This window comes from Schistocerca nitens, chromosome 2, assembly GCF_023898315.1.
Source record: "Schistocerca nitens isolate TAMUIC-IGC-003100 chromosome 2, iqSchNite1.1, whole genome shotgun sequence".
In the NCBI taxonomy this organism is placed as follows: Eukaryota; Metazoa; Arthropoda; class Insecta; order Orthoptera; family Acrididae; genus Schistocerca; species Schistocerca nitens.
In genome coordinates, this window is record NC_064615.1 from 596,227,557 (window position 1) to 596,251,405 (window position 23,849).

Below are 23,849 nucleotides of genomic sequence, written 5' to 3' on the forward strand. Positions count from 1 at the left end.
TCTCCTTCCTCTTCATTCAAAGCCTCAAAACGGTTTGTTAGTGCTATCTTGAAAGTTCTTCTTATATTATCTTCAGTCAGACTCTCATGGTCATATCGAGTGACTCTTTGCATTCTTTTTTGCTTCCTGGCTCTCCATATTGTTGTCATCCTTCCTCTGACCAGGAAGTGGTCTGATCCACATTCCGCACCTCTTGCTGTTCTAACATTTTGTATCCACTTCTTTATTCTCTTCTCTACAATTAGGTGGTCAATTTGGTTCACTGTTTTCCCATCTGGAGACACCCAGGTTCCTTTATATATTCACTTCCTGTCGAAATCAGTACTACTTATAAACAAGCCTTTTGCAGTCGCAAAGCTAACCAGCCTAGTGCTGTTATCACTGCTCACATCATGTAAACTGTGCTTTCCGATGGTCCCCATGAAGGCTGCTTCTTTCCCTATTTTCGCATTAAAATCTCCAAGGATAATTTTGTAATGTTCACTTGGTACATTGTCTAGAACCGTTTCTAATTCCTCGTAGAAAATATCTTTTTTGATGTCATCGCTTTCTTCAGTTGGGGCATGACAATTTATATATGTGAGTTTGTGTTTTCCCGTGTCTATGGTTAGGAGTGAGATTCTGGGGTTGATTGATTTAAAATCTATGAGAGTGGTACAGAGTGATTTCTTCACTGCAAAACCAGTTCCTAGTGAGTGGTTTGTTTCTGAGGCTCCATGGAATATGGCATAGTTTTCCATTTCTGTAGCTATCATATAGATGGAAAAAAAAAAAAAAAAAAAAAAAAAGGATAACAGATTTTTATATCCAGTTCCACCAGAGATAACTAGCCCCAAACTTTACAAAACATAAAGATTTTCAAATTTCAAAAATTTATAAAAAATTAAGGAAACGTTTGACAGTGTTTGTGTTGTATATAAAGCTAGTAATTTATGATATGTAACTAGAGTAAGATAGTACACCTTGATAAATCACTCCTTGGTTGTTATTTTTGGTATAAAAAGTGGATTTTCTAAATTTTGAATACTAAAATTTGGAGGTAATTTTGACTGGTTATTTTTGAATTTAGGGTATTTTAGGTAATAAACAATGTTGTAGAAGAGACTTTTCTAAAAACAATAATGTCCGTTGCAATGTTGTAACTTAACCCAGTGCAGAGATATTCAAATTAACACTTGCCTCCAAATTAAAAAACCATCTTGCACTTACAAATAAAAATGGCCACCATTCAGTAACACTGCAAGACAAATTTTTTTTAAAAACTTTTTTGAACCTCTCTATTATAGGGTGATCACATATTTAAAAAACCAAAATATTTAAACATGTTCAAGCATCTAGCTTCATTTTTAATGGATCACTTCACTTGAATTGACCCGTAAACAAAAGAAAGAAGCATGCCAATCTTGACATTTGAAACACAGCAGTGCTGTCTGCATAGTTTGGTTGGCACTGATAGCCATTCCATGTTGAAATGCACTAACTGCAGGATTAAGTTCTTTTTAGCATGGAATAACTAACCTGATGGATGTGGTAATGGCACAATTGCTGCCAGGACATGGTTCCTATCTACACCAAAACATGCATCTTTCTTTTTAGATCATAAAATCACAGTAAAACAAATTTGTCAAAAATGTGCACTTAGTGCCTTTCAACAGTGAGCAACTCAGGCATGGGATCAATACTGTTTTCATCCCTAGCATATAACAGATTCAGTTTTAGGGTTCCCTTAATGTAATGGATTACACATTTTTAAATATTCCATAAATCCAGACTTGTGGATGGTTGTTACCTGCTGAGAATGCTAATTGCTACACGAATATGTGGTCTGGAACCTAATATGATGTACATAAATGACAGTATTTATTTTCTACAGCTTTTCTCAATGTCTTCATGTCCAGATTTTTCTCTTTTTTAACACACTGCTGTCAAAATATTCCTCCATAGGAGTTGAAATAGATTTTCATTCAAACATATCAAATGCTTGCAATGATTTTTTAAGATAGGTACTTTGTCAGATAGTAACAGTAACCTCCCTTAAATACTGAACAATATTCATTTCCAAATATTTCCTAAGCAGACATAAATCCTTAATTTTACAGTTATCACTCACTAGCAGCTTTACATTACCAGTTTCACTCTAGGAAGTTTAGCCTCTCAGCAGTTCAGCAATGTAGACAAGTATGGATGTTTTATGGCTATTTTCTGTCTTTATATACAAGCAATACTCAAAATCGCTTCTTACAAATCCTAAGCTGGTTATTACTGTGTGGAATTCCAATCTTGTGGTGAGTCTTTTAAACCATACAGGGCCTTTATAAGTTTACAAATTTTGCCATTCATTTTACTGCAACATCCAATAGGTAGTTTAATGTAAAAGTCTCGAACTATCTATCCGTAGAGAAAAGCACTGCGAACATCCAGCTGATATATCAGACAGTTATTCTCATTATACAAAAATGGAAAAAGTTTCCCTGAAGTTAGGCTGTATATCACTGAGTAAGACAGTCTTTGTTGGAACATTAAGCTACATGACGAGCTTTATAAGAACCGACATTACCTTTCTCATCTCTTTTTCACTTAAAAACCCAGTTTCTGTGTCAATAACATTACAACACTCTAGCTTAAATACTTAATCCCATGTATTATTTTCTTCCAGGGATTCCAGCTCTATTGCGATCACATCTTTCCAGTTTTCAGCATCACTACAAGATATTGTTTCAGTGTATGTGCTGGGACCATCATTAACTGCAGCCAACAGGCCCAACTCATAACCCTATTGGGTCTCAGATTGTCTGTCCTCTCATCCTCATCATCTACATTTTTCTTTGCATCCTCAAAAAGAACTTCTCTGTTTTCTCTGTATTCACTGATTTCTTGTTCGTCTCGAAGCAGACTTCTGTTTTCTGCCACAACCTCAGTATTCATTTTTTCTTTATACCTCTCTGATTCTGAAACATTATCTATGTTTTCTTTTTCACAACAAATAGTATCTGATTCCATTACAGGAACATCAGTTTTTATCTCCCTGTCAGTACTTGTGTCAGCAAGAAAACTACAGCTTGATGCACCTCAGTTTTTTTTTGTGGATAGTATAAATGTTCTGTGCCCCTTCACATCATTATCACAACCCATGAATAAACCTATCTTGTTTTTGGCATCTAGTTTCAACCCAATGTATTTTCAAGTCTTCTAAGGATAATTATCTACCATAAAAGGCTTCAAAAGCAGTTTTACTTCTGACAAGGCTTGGACCAGTTCGATTTAGTACATAAGCCACTGTGTTGACTGCTTCAGTCCAGAAATGTTTGGGAGTTCCTAAAATTATTGAATGAGCTACTCCAACCAATGTGCACATTTCTCTTTCAGCTCTTCCATTTTGCTGTGGTGTGTACACTGTGCTTCTTTGATGGGTTATGCCATTTTCACTTAAATATGTACCTAAATTAGTATTGATAAACTCCAGTCCATTATCACTCCTTAGAGCTTTAGTTTTCAGGCCAGTTTCTCTCTTGACTTTTGCAACAAAATCTCTGATCACACCTTTCATTTCACTCTTCTGTTTCATAAAGAACACTTTGCTATAACCTGCATAGTCATCCTTAAAAAAAAAAAAAAAAAATCTTGCTCCTCCAGGCAAATGCATCTCCATAGATCTGCAGACATCTGCATGAACCAATTCAAGTGGGACATTACTTCTTGACAAATTGATGGGGGAAAGGGAAGAAATGTTTGCCTGCCAAACACTCTTCACAAGTGACAAAATTGTTAGTAAAGTGCGCTTCGTTACTGACAAGAACTCTGCAACATTCAGAATGCTCTGCTAGCACAATTTTTTATGTTTTCAACCGGTTTAGGCAAATTTACCAGACCACTACCAATACGGACTGATGAAAAAACACAAGTGTCATTGGTGTCAAACATAGAGTGTGTTTCATTTACACACATCAGAGTAACCATTGGCAGTTCTGATTGTGTTCCATTTAGGGAAAACTGCATATGATACATTTTATTGACACTTTTGGATAATGCATGCTCTTCATCTATACTGTTCAAGAATTCACATTGTTCCTTGTTTGACACTAAACACATGTCTATGTCCAACACAGTTCCCAGTGAAAAGAGACTGAATTTGAATTCAGACACAAAAGGCACTCCACTAAGTACTGTTTTAATAAATTTAACCCCTTCCATGCATACTGTGCCCCAGTATGCACCCCATCATGTCACACACAGTAACTGTCATTGAGCTTTAGATATTGTCCAATTTCTTAAACAATTCTCACTTAATGCACATATGCTCGATAGCATAATGAACCAATAATCTTCTAAGTCGATTCCTTGCTTTGTTCACATAAAGCCTTTTACATCCTGAGCCTTTTTGTCTTCCTTGGACTTCAGCAACCTGCAATCTGATTTCAAATGACCTCTTTTCTTAAAATAATTGCAGCTTCTCATTTCTCGCTTTGCTTTATTTTAACAGTCCTTTGCATAATGGTCGTCTTTACAAATGTAACAGGTAATTTTTTGCTGCCTGCTTACGTTGGCTAAAGCAGGCTAATTGGATTGATTGTTTCTCTCTTCCTCAGTAAGCAATCTCAAAGTTAACTCATTAAATGTTTATTTCTCAAAGACCCAGACTCCTATGCTGAACAGAAATTTTTATATCCAGATGAGAGTGAGAAAAACTTTTGCTGAAGTAGTTGAATGCCCACCACGGACTCTTTCTCATACATAGTCTTTAGTTTGGTCCACATGTCAGCTGACAATGTGAGTAGCACTACCTCCATCTACATCACAGTAAGTTCCTGTGCTTCTGCATTGTTTTCCAGCTAAGTTTTCCTCGTTTGGAGGCTTAATAGCTATGCTGTTGACAATATCTGAAAAGCCTTTTCCTCTGAATATCACTTCCATGGTATTTCTGAACCGCACAGTTATCCCCTCCAGGCAACTTCAAACACTGAGGTGTAGATTGTTCTGCCATGCCATGCCAATAATTTTAAATTTACTGTTGCTTGCAATACCACCAAAAAGACTCTACCACTACACTGGAAAACAGACTTATGCACCTGGACCCATAACATATAATCAGACTCAGTAAATGATGCTCAATAATAAGTCTGTCTGTACAGAGTTTATTTAAGTATGTAACAGCTAACACTCACTGGTTGATAACAATAATGCACACAGAGGATAAACAAAAGAAAAACAAAAAGAGAAAAAACACTACAACCATAAAACAACATTAACATTGCACCACTAACAATAGTGATGGATTCAGAGCAGTCATTCTCATATTATTTGCAATTAGTTCGGCAATACATATACATTAAAAATACATTCCACTGTACACAGTGACTGAATACTTAAATTAACATTTAACAAACATTAAAATGTTTAACTTTGTCTTAGGTAACCTCAAGAGAGTAGAAAGAGTGATTCAAGATCAAGAGAAATTGGTATAGTTAAGTTTTGAAAATAATTCACTATTCCTTAAATGTTTAAGCTCAGTGGAAACAACATTGAAAAGTTTTGGGCCAGCATACGTAGCACCTCTCTGCATCATGGACATATTTTTTAATTGATAGTGTATCTCATTCTTATATCTAGCGTCATGCAAGCAAACTGCTGGGTTGCTTAGAAAAAGAATGAGGTTCTTTATAACAATGCACATTAGGGAAAAAGTGCTAATTATTCCTAGCTGGCTAAGTAATTTGTGACGTGAGGTTCTTGGAATTACTTTACGTATGAACTTTTCTGACAAATGAAAATTTTTTGAGCAAGAGGAGAGTTACCACAGAAGATAACTCCGTATGATATGATAGAGTGCACACACATAGACAAAATAAGCTGCCTTTATGGTTGTTTATACAACAGAGCATTCTTAATGGAAAAGCTGCTGAGCTCAATCTCTTCACAATTTGATGAATGTGATATTCTGAGATTAGTTTTCAGCCCAAGTAAATGTTCAGGAACTTGGCACCATTAACTTGGTTATTGAGTATAGTTAAATTTTCTGTTACGATGCTGGTGTCATCTGCAAAAGTTGTAACTATGCACTCAATATGATCCACAGCTGCAAGCACATCATTAACATAAGTCTGAAACAGTAAAGAACTCATGATAGAACTTTCCAGTAAGTGACAAATAATGCCCTGGTCTGACTTAACAGCTAATCCTGATTCATAACCAACACTTCCAAGATTATTTTCTGGTTCCTGTGAGTAAGATAGGATTTTTCCAGGTTAACTAATTGACCCCTCCCACCATACTGCAGGGCTTTAGCTAATAGTAATTGGTGATCCATGCAACTGAAGGCTTTCCTCATATCATAAAAAATACCCACTGATGAACTGTTCTTATTTACAGGTTCTACAGTGGCTTCCAAAAATGTGAATATTCCCTGTTCAGCTGATAAATTCTTTTCAGATACAAATTGTCTTTTATGTAAAATATTGAGGTATACTAGGTGTTTGACAATCCTAGCTTGCAATGGCTCAGCAATCTATGTATTTCAGTGGCCAGTATTTAGCTTGAGGTATTGCCAGATAATGATTTATTTTTTAATGAGACCATAGTATTCTTATTTCTGTATCAGTTGAATGTAGTTTATACTGGCGGCAAGTTTTGATCACAATCATTATTTTCAAACCAGACCTGCACTGAAAGTGCTTATCAAAACAAAATTCCACTGACACACTTGGGCAACATTCACACGATATATAGGCTTTCGAAAGATATGGAGTGATTTTATTACATGCATCATACATTCAATGGATGAAGTTGCACTGAATTCATGTACTACAAACAATACTTTTAACTGGTCACCAGTATAAATTACATAGAATTGTGAGATAAATTTAAATGAAGAAGTCTCAAATCTAAGTTGCCCGTCCTTACTCAACAAAATGTTGGATTACACAAGTATTCTTAAGTTTTCTACTGGTTATATAAACTGAATGAAGTTGCACTGTTTTAAACAGATTGCCCTTATGCAAAGTTATTATAAATGATTGAAGTGATTTCACAAATTCAGTGTAGCTACATTAACTGACATATTTTACAAAACTAAACTCTCAGAGAGAAAACCTCAAAAAGTTTGTATTGTTGCAGCTGCACTTCAGGTTTCTGCTACAAAAGTGCAGCAGTGAGCAATTAAGCAACATCAGTCTGCTGTAACAGTGCAGTGACACTTCGGAACGAAATTCAGCAAAAATCCACCAACTTCCAACTCCATTTGGTGGTGGTATGTGTAGTTTAAAGCTTCAGGATGTCTGTGCAAGAAGAAATCAATGGGTCAGCCTGCAAAACTCTTCTTCAATGGTGAAGCAACATTTTTTTGTGAATGGCACAGTCAACAGGCAAACTGTCCAAATCAGGGTGACAGAGGATCTCCACAATGCCATACACCACATTCAAGATTCACCAAAAGTTAATGTGTTCTGTGCAGTCTTACAGTTTAAAGTTTACAGTCAATTTTTCTTCTGTGAGAAACCATTATAGGACATGTGTATCTAGACATGCTGGAAAATAATCTCATGCCACAACTGGAGACTGACAGTGTGGGTTTCATCTACCAACAGGATGTCCTCCACTCTTTCCCAACCTAACATCGTGCGATTTTTTTGTGTGGGGCTATGTGAAAGATTCAGTGTTCACACCCCCTGTACCCAAAAACCTACTAGAACTGCGAGCTCTTTTGAACAGATTGGTGGGAATTTGCTGTGTTGAACATGGAAAAATTATTGATTTAATATCTGCAGGATTAGTAGGGAGCACATATGGAGCAGTGTAAAATACTGAAGCGCCAAACAAACTGGTATATGTAAAAAGGGGGAATAAGCCACTGCAGTTGGCAATGCCTATATAAGACAACAAGAACCCGCCACAGTTGTTATATCAGTTACTGCTGCTACAATGGCAGGTTATCAAGATTTAAGTGAGTTTGAACATGGTATTATAGTTGGTGCACTAGCAACGGAACACAGCATCTCTGAGGTAGCGATGAAGTGGGGATTTTCCCATATGACCATTTCATAAGTGTACCATGAATGTCAGGAATCTGGTAAAACATCAAATCTCCGATATTGCTGCAGCTGGAAAAAGATTCTTCAACAATGGGGCCAACAGCGACCGACGAAAATTGCTCATTGTGACAGAAGTGCAACCCTTCCACAAATTGCTGCAGATTTCAGTGCTGGGCCATCAACAACTGTCAGGGTGTGAACCATTCGACGAAACATCATTGATGTGGTCTTTTTGGAGAAAAGGCTCACTCGTGTATCCTTGATGACTGCAAGGCACAAACTTTACGTCTTGCCTGGGCCTGTCAACACTGACATTGGACTGTCGATGACTGAAACATGTTGCCTGGTCGGACAAGTCTCATTTCAAATTGTATCAAGCAGACGGACGTGTACAAGTACGGAGACGACCTCCTGAATCCATGGACCCTGCATGTCAGAAGGGGACTGTTCAAGCTTGTGGAGGCTCAGTAATAGTGTGGAGCGTGTGCAGTTGGAGTGATATGGGACCCCTGGTATGTGTAGATATGACTCTAACAGGTGACTTGTACGTAAGCATCCTGTCTGGTCACCTGGATCCATTCATGTCCATTGTGCATTCCGGTGCATGTGAGCAATTCCAGCAGGACAGTGTGACTCCCCACACATCCAGAATTGCTACAGAGTGGCTCCAGGAATAATCTTCTGAGTTTAAATACTTCTGCTGGCCACCAAACACCCCAGAAATGAACATTATTGAACATATCTGGTATTCCTTGCAACATACTGTTCAGAAGAGATCTCCACCTTCTTTATGCATGCAAAGCCCTGTAACAATGCGTGAAATATTTTAGCTACAACAAATCTGTGAAATCACTTCAGTCAGTTATAATAACCTTGTATTTGGGAGTATGAAAACTCCACTCTTCATCCTGCCAGCCTTATTTAAGTTTTCCATGCTTTTCCTAAATTACTTCTGCAAATGCTGATATCGTTCCCACTATAAGGCCATGGACAGTGAACTCTCCCGCCCTTGTCAAACTAGACTTGTAAATACGTGAATGCCTGAATATATGAATTATATGTGTGTATTTTAACTATAATACCCTGCCATGTCCAGTATCATCATCCACAGATGAACAAAACTACTTACTACTACTACTTTATGATACTATATGTATTTTATTACTGCTATATGTGATTTATTGGCAGTCACTACAACATTATGCAGTACACAAAGCAACAATATGTAATTCACATTGGGTAAACCTTGAATAACACGTTAGCCTTTAAAATTATATTTCAGTATGCACAAAACTTTTATCTTCTCTTACCATTAAACTTCATTTGGGTACTTTTATACAACAGTAGCCTGTTTCAACAAATTTATTTGAATGGCTAACAACAACACAGGGTAATCAGATTCCCATGGTCTGTCTATCTAGTTGCTAGTAAAAATGACTGTTGGTGTTACGTAGTTGTAACTTAGGACTAACTAGGAAATTCCTGTAAAGTCTTACTGACTTTGTATGGGAGTAGGGACAAAACAGGAGGGAGTGAAAATCTGCATTTTCGTTTGCTTATGAACAACTTAATAGTGACAGTGAATTGGTTAGAACTATACATTAATGAAGAGAAATATAACCTTATATCTAAATTAGACTTGTGGGTGCTGAACTGATAGCTTTTTAATAAGCTGTTGTTAAGAAATGAAACAATTCTACGTATATTTTTTTCTCTGACAGATATAAAAATAGGAAGGTAAGAGGTAGGTTTGTAATTAAAGGTTCTTTGTTTATCTGCAACTAGAAAAATGTATTTTTTGGCTTTATAATTCAGTCTACCACACAAAAGGAATGGTAGGAGGCAGAAAGAAAATGAAGTAACTATGAAATGCCTTTACGCAATTATAATGTGAGAATAATTCTAATGGAAAGTTTCATTTAATGATTTTATGTCAACAGAATATACCAACATATTTTTGGATTCACTCCACTGTGATTTTTGTCCCCAGTCTATGCAGCCTATTTTACAGTACATATTGTTAATTTATTGCAGGTCACAGAGAAATAAAATGGGAGTTTATTCATGGTTTATGTGAAGATGCCATTTATGGAGGAAGAGTAGATAATGTGTATGATATGAAAGTTCTGGAATCATATTTGAAAGAATTTTTTAGTCCTGGTGTATTAATCCATAGGACAAGATCCTTAGGAAGTGTAATTTCAGTGCCTCCATCATCTAATTATTATGTAAGTAAAATATCCTTTCCCCAGTTCTCTCAATAATTACCAATAGCTACTAATAAAATGAACAAACTTGTTTTCACATTAGCCTGTTCAGTATATGACCATCTAAGTCAGATTCTTTTCAGCACTTCTTTTGAAGTATTTAAATTGTGAACCTACAAATAACAATTTTGTCCCATGATCTTAGTTATATTTTTGAATTGTCATGTAAAATGGAAAATGTGAGTCTTGAAGTGGCGCAGCTGAGCTGTCACTCATCTATGTAATGGTTATTTATCGTACCAAATCAGCTTATGGGTTTGACATCTGTACAGGTGGAAATTTCTGTGCATTCTAAATGATTTTTCAAAGGCTATTTTATTGCTGTTCCCCTCTTTAAAAAATTCAGGATGCATTAAAATGCAAAATTAAAAAAAACTCATTTTTGAGGAAGAAGACTGTATGGATTAAAATGTTAATTGAAACTCTAACAGAGTGAGCCGAAGACGATCCCATCACAGTTGTGGTGGACTAGGCACAGCTGCTTTGCACGTATTGCAAGGGTTCTCTCCATTTTGACCCATCTTCCTGACTTTTCTGGGAAAATGTGAACTATTAAATTGTAACAGGTGCTGGTAGGTTCAAAACAAGATTTATTGACCCAATTACAAACTGGTTTAACTTGCAACTGACAATAATTTCTTGCAAGCAATAACAAGGACAGACTCTCATTATGGTTCTGGGTCAAACTCAGTTTTGTGTCACACATAGATCTCCCTAGTTATCAAGTCCAACAATCACAGAACTTTGCCATGGATGGAGCTCCATGGCACGCCACAACTGCTATGAAGACTCTGATGTCATGAACAGACGTCTGATGCCCCAGGATATTTCCAACATAAATCATCACACCAATCCAAACAGAATCTAATTTCATTTAGCCTATAACTATTATTACTTAAGCCCAGTCTTACACAATTCAGTTCTCAATATTGTACATAATTTTCTATAAACAATAGCATAGAAGGAAAGTTGCTACTCACCATATAGAGGAGATGCTGAGTCGTAATAGGCACAACAAAAAGATTCACACAATTATAGCTTTGTCAACTATAGACACACATACACACACGCACACACACACTCACACAAATGCCATTTGTACACACATCTGAAGTCTCAGGCAACTGAAACCACACTGCAAGCAGCAGCTCCAGTGCATGATGGGAGTGGCATCTGGGTGGGGGTAAGGAGGAGGCTGGGGCAGGGAGAGGGAGGGATAGTATGTTGGGGGTGGCAGACAGTGAAGTGCTGCAGTTTAGATGGAGGGCAGGAGAGAAGTTGGGTGGGGGGGGGGGGGAGTAGTGGAGAGGAGAGAAATAAAAAAAACTTCTATTTCACATTTCACAGTTGTACTTCATGGAGTGGAATTGAACAAAGCTGGACATTGGCATGGAACATGTGACTTCTGAAATTTTCCCGGCATATTTCTTCTTGTAATAATTTCCGGGTATGCAGCCGGATCCCGTCGACATTCTGCCATGATATTTCGGCACACAGACGTCCGGCCATCATCAGATGAGTACACAACTACTGAAGAGCCCAGGTGCAGTAGCGGTATTTATGCCGAGTCTCGCGCATGCGAAATGTACTGGCATCCTACAGCGCATGTCTCAGGTGTTGACATGCGCGGCATAGCCGAGTTGTACGTGCTTGTCGTCTGGCCAATATATGCAGAGCCACATTCACAGGGAATTTTGTAGATGCCTGCTTTCTTCAGTTGTAAATCGTCTTTAACGGATCCAACCAGAGCCCGGTTCTTTGCTGGTGGACGGAAGATAACCTTGATTTTATTTTTTCTTCAGTAATCGGCCTATTTTCGACGACACATTCCCGGCGTATGGAAGGAACACAGTTGATTTAAAGTCATCATCAGCGTCCTCAGTGCGTTGCTTCTTGTTATGACAGTTGCGCATGGCCTTCCTTATTTGGCGTGAAGTATAGCCATTCTCTTTAAAAACCTTCTCCAAGTGTTCTAATTCTGCGTGGAGGTTTTCATCATCCGATATTACATGCGCTCGATGTATTAAGGTACTGAGAACACCGGCTGTTTGTGCTGGATCCATTAAAGACGATTTACAACTGAAGAAAGCAGGCATCTACAAAATTCCCTGTGAATTTGGCTCTGCATATATTGGCCAGATGGCAAGAACCGTCCATGAACGATGTACAGAACATGAAAGATACACCTGTCTGCGGCAACCGTCAAAATCGGCAGTAGCAGAGCACTGTATTTCATTAGGACATTCAATGGAATACAATGGAACAAAAATTTTAGCTCCGGTTTCCGGATTTTGGGATTCCGTAATCAAGGAATCAGTGGAAATAAGTCTTGCCGATAATGTTATAAATCGTGACAATGGCTTTCAGCTGGATAAAAATTGGATTACTGTTATTAAAATTATACAATCACAGCGGAATCGACAGCGTCATTCGATACTCAATGACTAGATGATCTTTTATTTTCATCACCGAGGGCAGCATGTACAACTCGGCTATGCCGCGCATGTCAACACCTGAGGCATGCACTGTAGGATGCCAGTACATTCCGCATGCGCGAGATTCGGCATAAATACCGCGGCTGCACCTGGGCTCTTCAGTAGTTGTGTGCTCACCTGGTGATGGCCGGACGTCTCTGGGCCGAAATATCATGGCAGAATGTCGATAGGATCCGGCTGCATATCCGGAAATTATTAGAAAAAGGCATGGAACATGATATACTTTGCTTTCAGAGGCATAGGTCACTTTCAATGCAATGAAATACATACTGGGGACTCTGGCGTATAAAGAGTGTTTTAAAAAAGGTGTTGCATCTTCCTACAGGAAATAGGACTTTATTTGGAAATGTGTTGTGTGAGTTCATAAGCGAATTCAATTTTCCTCATCCTAGTCTTATTAGCTCCTTTGTCTATTCCATTTCACTATACCCACTCCCTCAGATATTTAAATTTGCACAACTTCTTGATTATTGTTCATGCAGTTTTTCAGCTTGCCATAAAATTCATCACTTTTCTTCTTCTTATGACATTTTTGGACATATTCCTAAATAATGTATTTCAAGCAGTGAAAACTCCAAGATGGAATGTAACAGTGTTGTAAGATATTTCAAGATTGTTCTTTTTGTGACCCAGCCTTATGCTTATAGTGCCTTCCTTCTGAAATTGTTCTCACCATTCCCTGATTCGTTTTTCAAAAACTGAATTAAATAGTGTTAGTAACAGTTAGTCACCATTCTCCCTGGTTGTGATACTTCTTCCTGGAATTACAAGTGTCTCCTTGATCAGTTCTCTTATCTTGTGGTCTAACCTAAATTCCTCTAAGATGTCAAATTGTTATCTGTCGAGTGACTTGCACACATTCTTAAAATATACAAACATGAAGATTGTGTGCTTGCTTCTAGTTTCCCAATTTTTATTATGATCGTCTGGTTGTATATTTGTTTGGCACATGATCTTCCTATTCAGAACACTGCTTGGTACTCTTAGCTTTTTTATTCTACGTAACAGAAGTTTTGAGAGGGTATTATAAGTGCTTGATGCAGAGATATCCCTCTGTAACCACCCACTTTTTTTTCTCCTTTCTTGTGTTTTAGTTGCCGTCTAATCCTTCAGTATTTTCTCCTTTTCACAGATATTTTTTAAGACTTTGGTGATAATGGTATCACCATGATGCCTATCCAGTTTATCATTCCAGCCAATATAGGATCTTTTGAAGCTGACTTGTTGTTCTTAAGGTTCAGGACTGTTCTTTCTACTTCTTCTTGTAATATCTCTTATCTCCATTGATGCTCATTAAGATGCATACATTTTTAATGTCTCTTATGGTTCTTTGCAGTTCAATAGCTTTTTTAAGCTCTCATCCAAAAATTTCACAGTCCTCTTATGGTGTATCCCCTCATTCCGCTTTTGAACACAGTGTAAAGCACACTTGCGATACTTTTCTGGAGTTTTCTTCAGCTGTTCACTTTCTACTTTTTTTTAAATCAGTTCCAGTTACCTTATGTTTTCCTGCTACTGATACCCTTCCATGCTTCTTACTTGTTTTCAGCTTTCTTTTGTGCCACCATTTGTGCTTTCTGATCTTCTTTGTGTGGCCCTCTTCATGTACAGCCTGCATCATTTTTTTCTTCAGTATCTCCTCACATTTCATGTCGCTGTATTCTAATTGCTAGTTGAGTATCATAAAACCACCTACTACCCTTCTTGCTTCTGTGCTGCTTTTCCCTGCCTATCTGTGCACTGGAATCACTTGTTAGGATTATATATTTATTTAGCACCTGTATTATCACATTCATGATATTGATATTGGACTTGTCAAAGTAAGAACTGTATAAAATATTACATATTTGCATTATGTACAAAATCTTATAATTGAAATCAACACATCTTTATAACAAAAGCATTATTCTGCCCTTTGTACATATATATAATCTTCCTCATCCTAGTCTTATTAGCTCCTTTGTCTATTCCATTTCACTATACCCACTCCCCCAGATATTTAAATTTGCACAACTTCTTGATTATTGTTCATGCAGTTTTGAAATAAGATCCATCCTTCAAGAAATCCTCCCCACTCCACCAAGAGCGTCTTTCCGCCGTACACCTAACCTTCGTAACCTGTCAGTTCATCCCTATGAAATCCCCAAACCACCTTCCCTACCCTCTGGCTCCTACCCTTGTAACCGCCCCCGGTGTAAAACCTGTCCCATGCACCCTCCCACCACCACCTACTCCAGTCCTGTAACCCGGAAGGTGTACACGATCAAAGGCAGAGCCACGTGTGAAAGCACCTATCCGAACTCCAGAGATGGGAACTTGCTCTTCAATATATCCTCTCTTCCCGTTACCCACCAGGCCTCAATCTCCGCTAATTTCAAGTTGCCGCCACTCACACCTCACCTGTCATTCAACAACATCTTTGCCTCTGCACTTCCGCCTCGACTGACATCTCTGCCCAAACTCTTTGTCTCTAAATATGTCTGCTTGTGGCATGTCTGCTTGTGTCTGTATATGTGTGGATGGATATGTGTGTGTGTGCGAGTGTATACCCGTCCTTTTTTCCCCCTAAGGTAAGTCTTTCTGCTCCCGGGATTGGAATGACTCCTTACCCTCTCCCTTAAAACCCACAGCCTTTCGTCTTTCCCTCTCCTTCCCTCTTTCTTGACGAAGCAACCGTTGGTTGCGAAAGCTAGAATTTTGTGTGTATGTTTGTGTTGTTTGTTTATTTGTCTATCAACCTGCCAGCACTTTTGTACACACAAAATTCAAGCTTTCGCAACAAACTGTTGCCTCATCAGGAAAGAGGGAAGGAGAGGGAAAGACGAAAGGATGTGGGTTTTAAGGGAGAGGGTAAGGAGTCATTCCAATCCCGGGAGTGGAAAGACTTACCTTGGGGGAAAAAAGGACAGGTATACACTCACACACACACACATATCCATCCGCACATACACAGACACAAGCAGACATTTGTAAAGGCAAAGAGTTTGGGCCACGTGGAATGTTTTCATCTAAACATTCCACATGGGAAAAATATATCTAAAAACAAAGATGATGTGACTTACCGAACGAAAGCGCTGGCAGGTCGATAGACACACAAACAAACACAAACACACACACAAATTTCAAGCTTTCGCAACAAACTGTTGCCTCATCAGGAAAGAGGGAAGGAGAGGGAAAGACGAAAGGATGTGGGTTTTAAGGGAGAGGGTAAGGAGTCATTCCAATCCCGGGAGCGGAAAGACTTACCTTAGGGGGAAAAAAGGACGGGTATACACTCTCACACACACATATCCATCCACACATATACAGACAAAAGCAGGGTGTCTTTCCACTCCCGGGATTGGAATGACTCGTTACCCTCTCCCTTAAAACCCACATCCTTTTGTCTTTCCCTCTCCTTCCCTCTTTCCTGATGAGGCAACAGTTTGTTGCGAGAGCTTGAATTTTGTGTGTATGTTTGTGTTCGTTTGTGTGTCTGTCGACCTGCCAGCACTTTCGTTTGGTAAGTCACATCATTTTTGTTTTTAGATATATTTTTCCTACGTGGAATGTTTCCCTCTATATATATATATATATAAACAAAGATGATGTGACTTACCGAACGAAAGCGCTGGCAGGTCGATAGACACACAAACAAACACAAACACACACACAAAATTCTAGCTTTCGCAACAAACTGTTGCCTCATCAGGAAAGAGGGAAGGAGAGGGAAAGACGAAAGGATGTGGGTTTTAAGGGAGAGGGTAAGGAGTCATTCCAATCCCGGGAGCGGAAAGACTTACCTTAGGGGGAAAAAAGGACAGGTATACACACGCACATATCCATCCACACATATACAGACACAAGCAGACATATTTAAAGACAAAGTGTTTGGGCAGAGATGTCAGTCGAGGCGGAAGTGAAGAGGCAAAGATGATGTTGAATGACAGGTGAGGTTTGAGTGGCGGCAACTTGAAATTAGCAGAGATTGAGGCCTGGTGGGTAATGGGAAGAGAGGATATATTGAAGAGCAAGTTCCCATCTCCGTAGTTCCAATAGGTTGGTGTTGGTGGGAAGTATCCAGATAACCCGGACGGTGTAACACTGTGCCAAGATGTGCTGGCCGTGCACCAAGGCATGTTTAGCCACTGGGTGATCCTTATTACCAACAAACACTGTCTGCCTGTGTCCATTCATGCAAATCGACAGTTTGTTGCTGGTCGTTCCTACATAGAATGCATCATAGTGTAGGCAGGTCAGTTGGTAGATCACGTGGGTGCTTTCACACGTGGCTCTGCCTTTGATCGTGTACACCTTCCTGGTTACAGGACTGGAGTAGGTGGTGGTGGGAGGGTGCATGGGACAGGTTTTACACCGGGGGCGGTTACAAGGATAGGAGCCAGAGGGTAGGGAAGGTGGTTTGGGGATTTCATAGGGATGAACTAACAGGTTACGAAGGTTATGTGGACGGCGGAAAGACACTCTTGGTGGAGTCTTTCCACTCCCGGGATTGGAATGACTCCTTACCCTCTCCCTTAAAACCCACATCCTTTCGTCTTTCCCTCTCCTTCCCTCTTTCCTGATGAGGCAACCGTTGGTTGCGAAAGCTAGAATTTTGTGTGTATGTTTGTGTTGTTTGTTTATTTGTCTATCAACCTGCCAGCACTTTTGTACACACAAAATTCAAGCTTTCGCAACAAACTGTTGCCTCATCAGGAAAGAGGGAAGGAGAGGGAAAGACGAAAGGATGTGGGTTTTAAGGGAGAGGGTAAGGAGTCATTCCAATCCCGGGAGTGGAAAGACTTACCTTGGGGGAAAAAAGGACAGGTATACACTCACACACACACACATATCCATCCGCACATACACAGACACAAGCAGACATTTGTAAAGGCAAAGAGTTTGGGCCACGTGGAATGTTTTCATCTAAACATTCCACATGGGAAAAATATATCTAAAAACAAAGATGATGTGACTTACCGAACGAAAGCGCTGGCAGGTCGATAGACACACAAACAAACACAAACACACACACAAATTTCAAGCTTTCGCAACAAACTGTTGCCTCATCAGGAAAGAGGGAAGGAGAGGGAAAGACGAAAGGATGTGGGTTTTAAGGGAGAGGGTAAGGAGTCATTCCAATCCCGGGAGCGGAAAGACTTACCTTAGGGGGAAAAAAGGACGGGTATACACTCTCACACACACATATCCATCCACACATATACAGACAAAAGCAGGGTGTCTTTCCACTCCCGGGATTGGAATGACTCGTTACCCTCTCCCTTAAAACCCACATCCTTTTGTCTTTCCCTCTCCTTCCCTCTTTCCTGATGAGGCAACAGTTTGTTGCGAGAGCTTGAATTTTGTGTGTATGTTTGTGTTCGTTTGTGTGTCTGTCGACCTGCCAGCACTTTCGTTTGGTAAGTCACATCATTTTTGTTTTTAGATATATTTTTCCTACGTGGAATGTTTCCCTCTATATATATATATATATATAAACAAAGATGATGTGACTTACCGAACGAAAGCGCTGGCAGGTCGATAGACACACAAACAAACACAAACACACACACAAAATTCTAGCTTTCGCAACAAACTGTTGCCTCATCAGGAAAGAGGGAAGGAGAGGGAAAGACGAAAGGATGTGGGTTTTAAGGGAGAGGGTAAGGAGTCATTCCAATCCCGGGAGCGGAAAGACTTACCTTAGGGGGAAAAAAGGACAGGTATACACACGCACATATCCATCCACACATATACAGACACAAGCAGACATATTTAAAGACAAAGTGTTTGGGCAGAGATGTCAGTCGAGGCGGAAGTGAAGAGGCAAAGATGATGTTGAATGACAGGTGAGGTTTGAGTGGCGGCAACTTGAAATTAGCAGAGATTGAGGCCTGGTGGGTAATGGGAAGAGAGGATATATTGAAGAGCAAGTTCCCATCTCCGTAGTTCCAATAGGTTGGTGTTGGTGGGAAGTATCCAGATAACCCGGACGGTGTAACACTGTGCCAAGATGTGCTGGCCGTGCACCAAGGCATGTTTAGCCACTGGGTGATCCTTATTACCAACAAACACTGTCTGCCTGTGTCCATTCATGCAAATCGACAGTTTGTTGCTGGTCGTTCCTACATAGAATGCATCATAGTGTAGGCAGGTCAGTTGGTAGATCACGTGGGTGCTTTCACACGTGGCTCTGCCTTTGATCGTGTACACCTTCCTGGTTACAGGACTGGAGTAGGTGGTGGTGGGAGGGTGCATGGGACAGGTTTTACACCGGGGGCGGTTACAAGGATAGGAGCCAGAGGGTAGGGAAGGTGGTTTGGGGATTTCATAGGGATGAACTAACAGGTTACGAAGGTTATGTGGACGGCGGAAAGACACTCTTGGTGGAGTGGGGAGGATTTCATGAAGGATGGATCTCATTTCAGGGCAGGATTTGAGGAAGTCGTATCCCTGCTGGAGAGCCACATTCAGAGTCTGGTCCAGTCCCGGAAAGTATCCTGTCACAAGTGGGGCACTTTTGTGGTTCTTCTGTGGGGGATTCTGGGTTTGAGGGGATGAGGAAGTGGCTCTGGTTATTTGCTTCTGTACCAGGTCGGGAGGGTAGTTGCGAGATGCGAAAACTGTTGTCAGGTTGTTGGTGTAATGGTTCAGGGATTCCGGACTGGAGCAGATTCGTTTGCTTCCCTACAGCCTAGGTCTTCGTGGCAAACGAATCTGCTCCAGTCCGGAATCCCTGAACCATTACACCCACAACCTGACAACAGCTTTTGCATCTCGCAACTACCCTACCGACCTGGTACAGAAGCAAATAACCAGAGCCACTTCCTCATCCCCTCAAACCCAGAATCCCCCACAGAAGAACCACAAAAGTGCCCCACTTGTGACAGGATACTTTCCGGGACTGGACCAGACTCTGAATGTGGCTCTCCAGCAGGGATACGACTTCCTCAAATCCTGCCCTGAAATGAGATCCATCCTTCATGAAATCCTCCCCACTCCACCAAGAGTGTCTTTCTGCCATCCACCTAACCTTCGTAACCTCTTAGTTCATCCCTATGAAATCCCCAAACCACCTTCCCTACCCTCTGGCTCCTACCCTTGTAACCGCCCCCGGTGCAAAACCTGTCCCATGCACCCTCCCACCACCACCTACTCCAGTACTGTAACCCGGAAGGTGTACACGATCAAAGGCAGAGCCACGTGTGAAAGCACCCACGTGATCTACCAACTAACCTGCCTTCACTGTGATGCATTCTATGTGGGAATGACCAGCAACAAACTGTCCATTCGCATGAATGGACACAGGCAGACAGTGTTTGTTGGTAATGAGGATCACCCTGTGGCTAAACATGCCTTGGTGCACGGCCAGCACATCTTGGCACAGTGTTACACCGTCCGGATTATCGGGATACTTCCCACCAACACCAACCTATCTGAACTCCGGAGATGGGAACTTGCTCTTCAATATATCCTCTCTTCCCGTTACCCACCATGCCTCAATCTCCGCTAATTTCAAGTTGCCGCCACTCAAACCTCACCTGTCATTCAACATCATCTTTGCCTCTTCACTTCCGCCTCGACTGACATCTCTGCCCAAACCCTTTGTCTTTAAATATGTCCGCTTGTGTCTGTATATGTGTGGATGGATATGTGCGTGTGTGCGAGTGTATACCTGTCCTTTTTTCCCCCTGAGGTAAGTCTTTCCGCTCCCGGGATTGGAATGACTCCTTACCCTCTCCCTTAAAACCCACATCCTTTCGTCCTTCCCTCTCCTTCCGTCTTTCCTGATGAAGCAACTGTTTGTTGCGAAAGCTAGAATTTTGTGTGTATGTTTGTGTTTGTTTGTGTGTCTATCGACCTGCCAGCGCTTTCGTTCGGTAATTCACTTTGTTTTTAGATATATTTTTCCCACGTGGAATGTTTTATATAAAATAGAGGGAAACATCCTACGTGGGAAAAATTTATGTAAAAACAAAGATGATGTGAATTACTAAACGAAACCGCTGGCAGGTCGATAGACACAGAAACAAACACAAACATACACACAAAATTCTAGCTTTTGCAACCAACGGTTGCTTCGTCAGGAAAGAGGGAAGGAGAGGGAAAGACTAAAGGATGTGGGTTTTAAGGGAGAGGGTAAGGAGTCATTCCAATCCCGGGAGCGGAAAGACTTACCTTAGGGGGAAAAAAGGACGGGTATACACTCGCACACACACACACACACACACACACACACACACACATATCCATCCCCACATATACAGACACAAGCAGACATATTCATCATCTTTGTTTTTATAGATATATATATATAGATATATATCCCACATAGATATATATTAGATAGATATTTAGATCTATTTTTCCTACGTGGAATGTTTCCCTATATATATATATATACATATATATATATATATATATATATATATATATATATATATATATATATATACAAACACAAATATACACACAAAATTCAAGCTTTCGCAACAAACTAATGCCTCATCAGGAAAGAGGGAAGGAGAGGGAAAGACGAAAGGATGTGGGTTTTAAGGGAGAGGGTAAGGAGTCATTCCAATCCCGGGAGCGGAAAGACTTACCTTAGGGGGAAAAAAGGACAGGTATACACTCGCACACACACACATATCCATCCACACATACAGACACAAGCAGACATATTTAAGGACAAAGAGTTTGGGCAGAGATGTCAGTCGAGGTGGAAGAGTAGAGGCAAAGAAGTTGTTGAGAATTACTCAACAGAAGCAAATAACCAGAGCCACTTCCTCATCCCCTCAAACCCAGAATATTTCGGATAGGTTGCTGTTGGTGGGAAGTATCCAGATAACTCGGACGGTGTAACACTGTGCCAAGATGTTCTGGCCGTGCACCAAGGCATGTTTAGCCACAGGGTGATCCTCATTACCAACAAACACTGTCTGCCTGTGTCCATTCATGCAAATGTACAGTTTGTTGCTGGTCATTCCCACATAGAATGCATCACAGTGTAGGCAGGTCAGTTGGTAGATCACGTGGGTGCTTTCACACGTGGCTCTGCCTTTTATCGTGTACACCTTCCGGGTTACAGGACTGGAGTAGGTGGTGGTGGGAGGGTGCATGGGACAGGTTTTACACCGAGGGCGGTTACAAGGGTAGGAGCTAGAGGGTAGGGAAGGTGGTTTGGGGATTTCATAGGGATGAACTAAGAGGTTACGAAGGTTAGGTGGATGGCAGAAAGACACTCTTGCTGGAGTGGGGAGGATTTCATGAAGGATGGATCTCATTTCAGGGCAGGATTTGAGGAAGTCGTATCCCTGCTCGAGAGCCACATTCAGAATCTGATCCAGTCCCGGAAAGTATCCTGTCACAAGTGGGGCACTTTTGTGGTTCTTCTGTGGGAGGTTCTGGGTTTGAGAGGATTAGGAAGTGGCTCTGGTTATTTGCTTCTGTACCAGGTGGGGAGGGTAGTTGCGGGATGCGAAAGCAGTTGTCAGGTTGTTGGTGTAATGGTTCAGGGATTCCGGACTGGAGCAGATTCGTTTGCCACGAAGACCTGGCTGTAGGGAAGGGACCGTTTGATGTGGAATGGGTGGCAGCTGTCGTAATGGAGGTACTGTTGCTTGTTGGTGGGTTTGATGTGGACGGACGTGTGAAGCTGGCCATTGGACTGGTGGAGGTCAACATCAAGGAAAGTGGCATGGGATTTGGAGTAGGACCAAGTGAATCTGATGGAACCAAAGGAGTTGAGGTTGGAGAGGAAATTCTGGAGTTCTTCTTCACTGTGAGTCCAGATCATGAAGATGTCATCAATAAATCTGTACCAAACTTTGGGTTGGCAGGCCTGGGAAACCAAGAAGGCTTCCTCTAAGCGACCCATGAATAGGTTGGCATATGAAGGGGCCATCCTGGTACCCATGGCTGTTCCCTTTAATTGTTGGTATGTCTGGTCTTCAAAAGTGAAGAAGTTGTGGGTCAGGATGAAGCTGGCTAAGGTAATGAGGAAAGAGGTTTTAGGTAGGGTGGCAGGTGATTGGCGTGAAAGGAAGTGCTCCTTCGCATAGAGGCCCTGGACGTGCGGGATATTTGTGTATAAGGAAGTGGCATCATATATATATATATATATATATATATATATATATATATATATATATATATATATATATATATATATAAAAAGAAAGATGATGAGACTTACCAAACAAAAGCGCTGGCAGGTCGATAGACACACAAACAAACACAAATATACACACAAAATTCAAGCTTTCGCAACAAACTGTTGCCTCATCAGGAAAGAGGGAAGGAGAGGGAAAGACGAAAGGATGTGGGTTTTAAGGGAGAGGGTAAGGAGTCATTCCAATCCCGGGAGCGGAAAGACTTACCTTAGGGGGAAAAAAGGACAGGTATACACTCGCACACACACACATATCCATCCACACATACAGACACAAGCAGACATATTTCAAGACAAAGAGTTTGGGCAGAGATGTCAGTCGAGGTGGAAGAGTAGAGGCAAAGAAGTTGTTGAGAGACAGGTGAGGTATGAGTGGCGGCAACTTGAAATTAGCGGAGATTGAGGCCTGGCGGATAACGAGAAGAGAGGATATACTGAAGGGCAAGTTCCAATCTCCGGAGTTCGGATAGGTTGGTGTTGGTGGGAAGTATCCAGATAACCCGGATGGTGTAACACTGTGCCAAGATGTGCTGGCTGTGCACCAAGGCATGTTTAGCCACAGGGTGATCCTCATTACCAACAAACACTGTCTGCCTGTGACCATTCATGCGAATGGACAGTTTGTTGCTGGTCATTCCCACATAGAATGCATCACAGTGTAGGCAGGTCAGTTGATTGGAATGACTCCTTACCCTCTCCCTTAAAACCCACATCCTTCAACCCATTACATGCAGTCTCCCATCCTTCATCAAAGACACCAACCACTTCCTTGAACGCCTGGAATCCTTACCCAATCTGTTACCCCCGGAAACCATCCTTGTAACCATTGATGCCACTTCCTTATACACAAATATTCCGCACGTCCAGGGCCTCACTGCTATGGAGCATTTCCTTTCACGCCGATCACCTGCCA

At 40.8% G+C, this 23,849-nt stretch overlaps 1 protein-coding gene across 1 annotated transcript in view; it reads left to right on the plus strand.

Moving 5' to 3' along the window:
- The window catches only part of LOC126236667 (cytoplasmic dynein 2 heavy chain 1), an 873,274-nt gene that overhangs the window by 822,617 nt on the left and 26,808 nt on the right, over positions 1-23,849 (plus strand). The window contains exon 67 of the mRNA XM_049946146.1: positions 10,059-10,252. Within this exon, the coding sequence (XP_049802103.1) occupies positions 10,059-10,252 (194 nt within the window). The remainder of the gene's footprint in view (positions 1-10,058; positions 10,253-23,849) is intronic.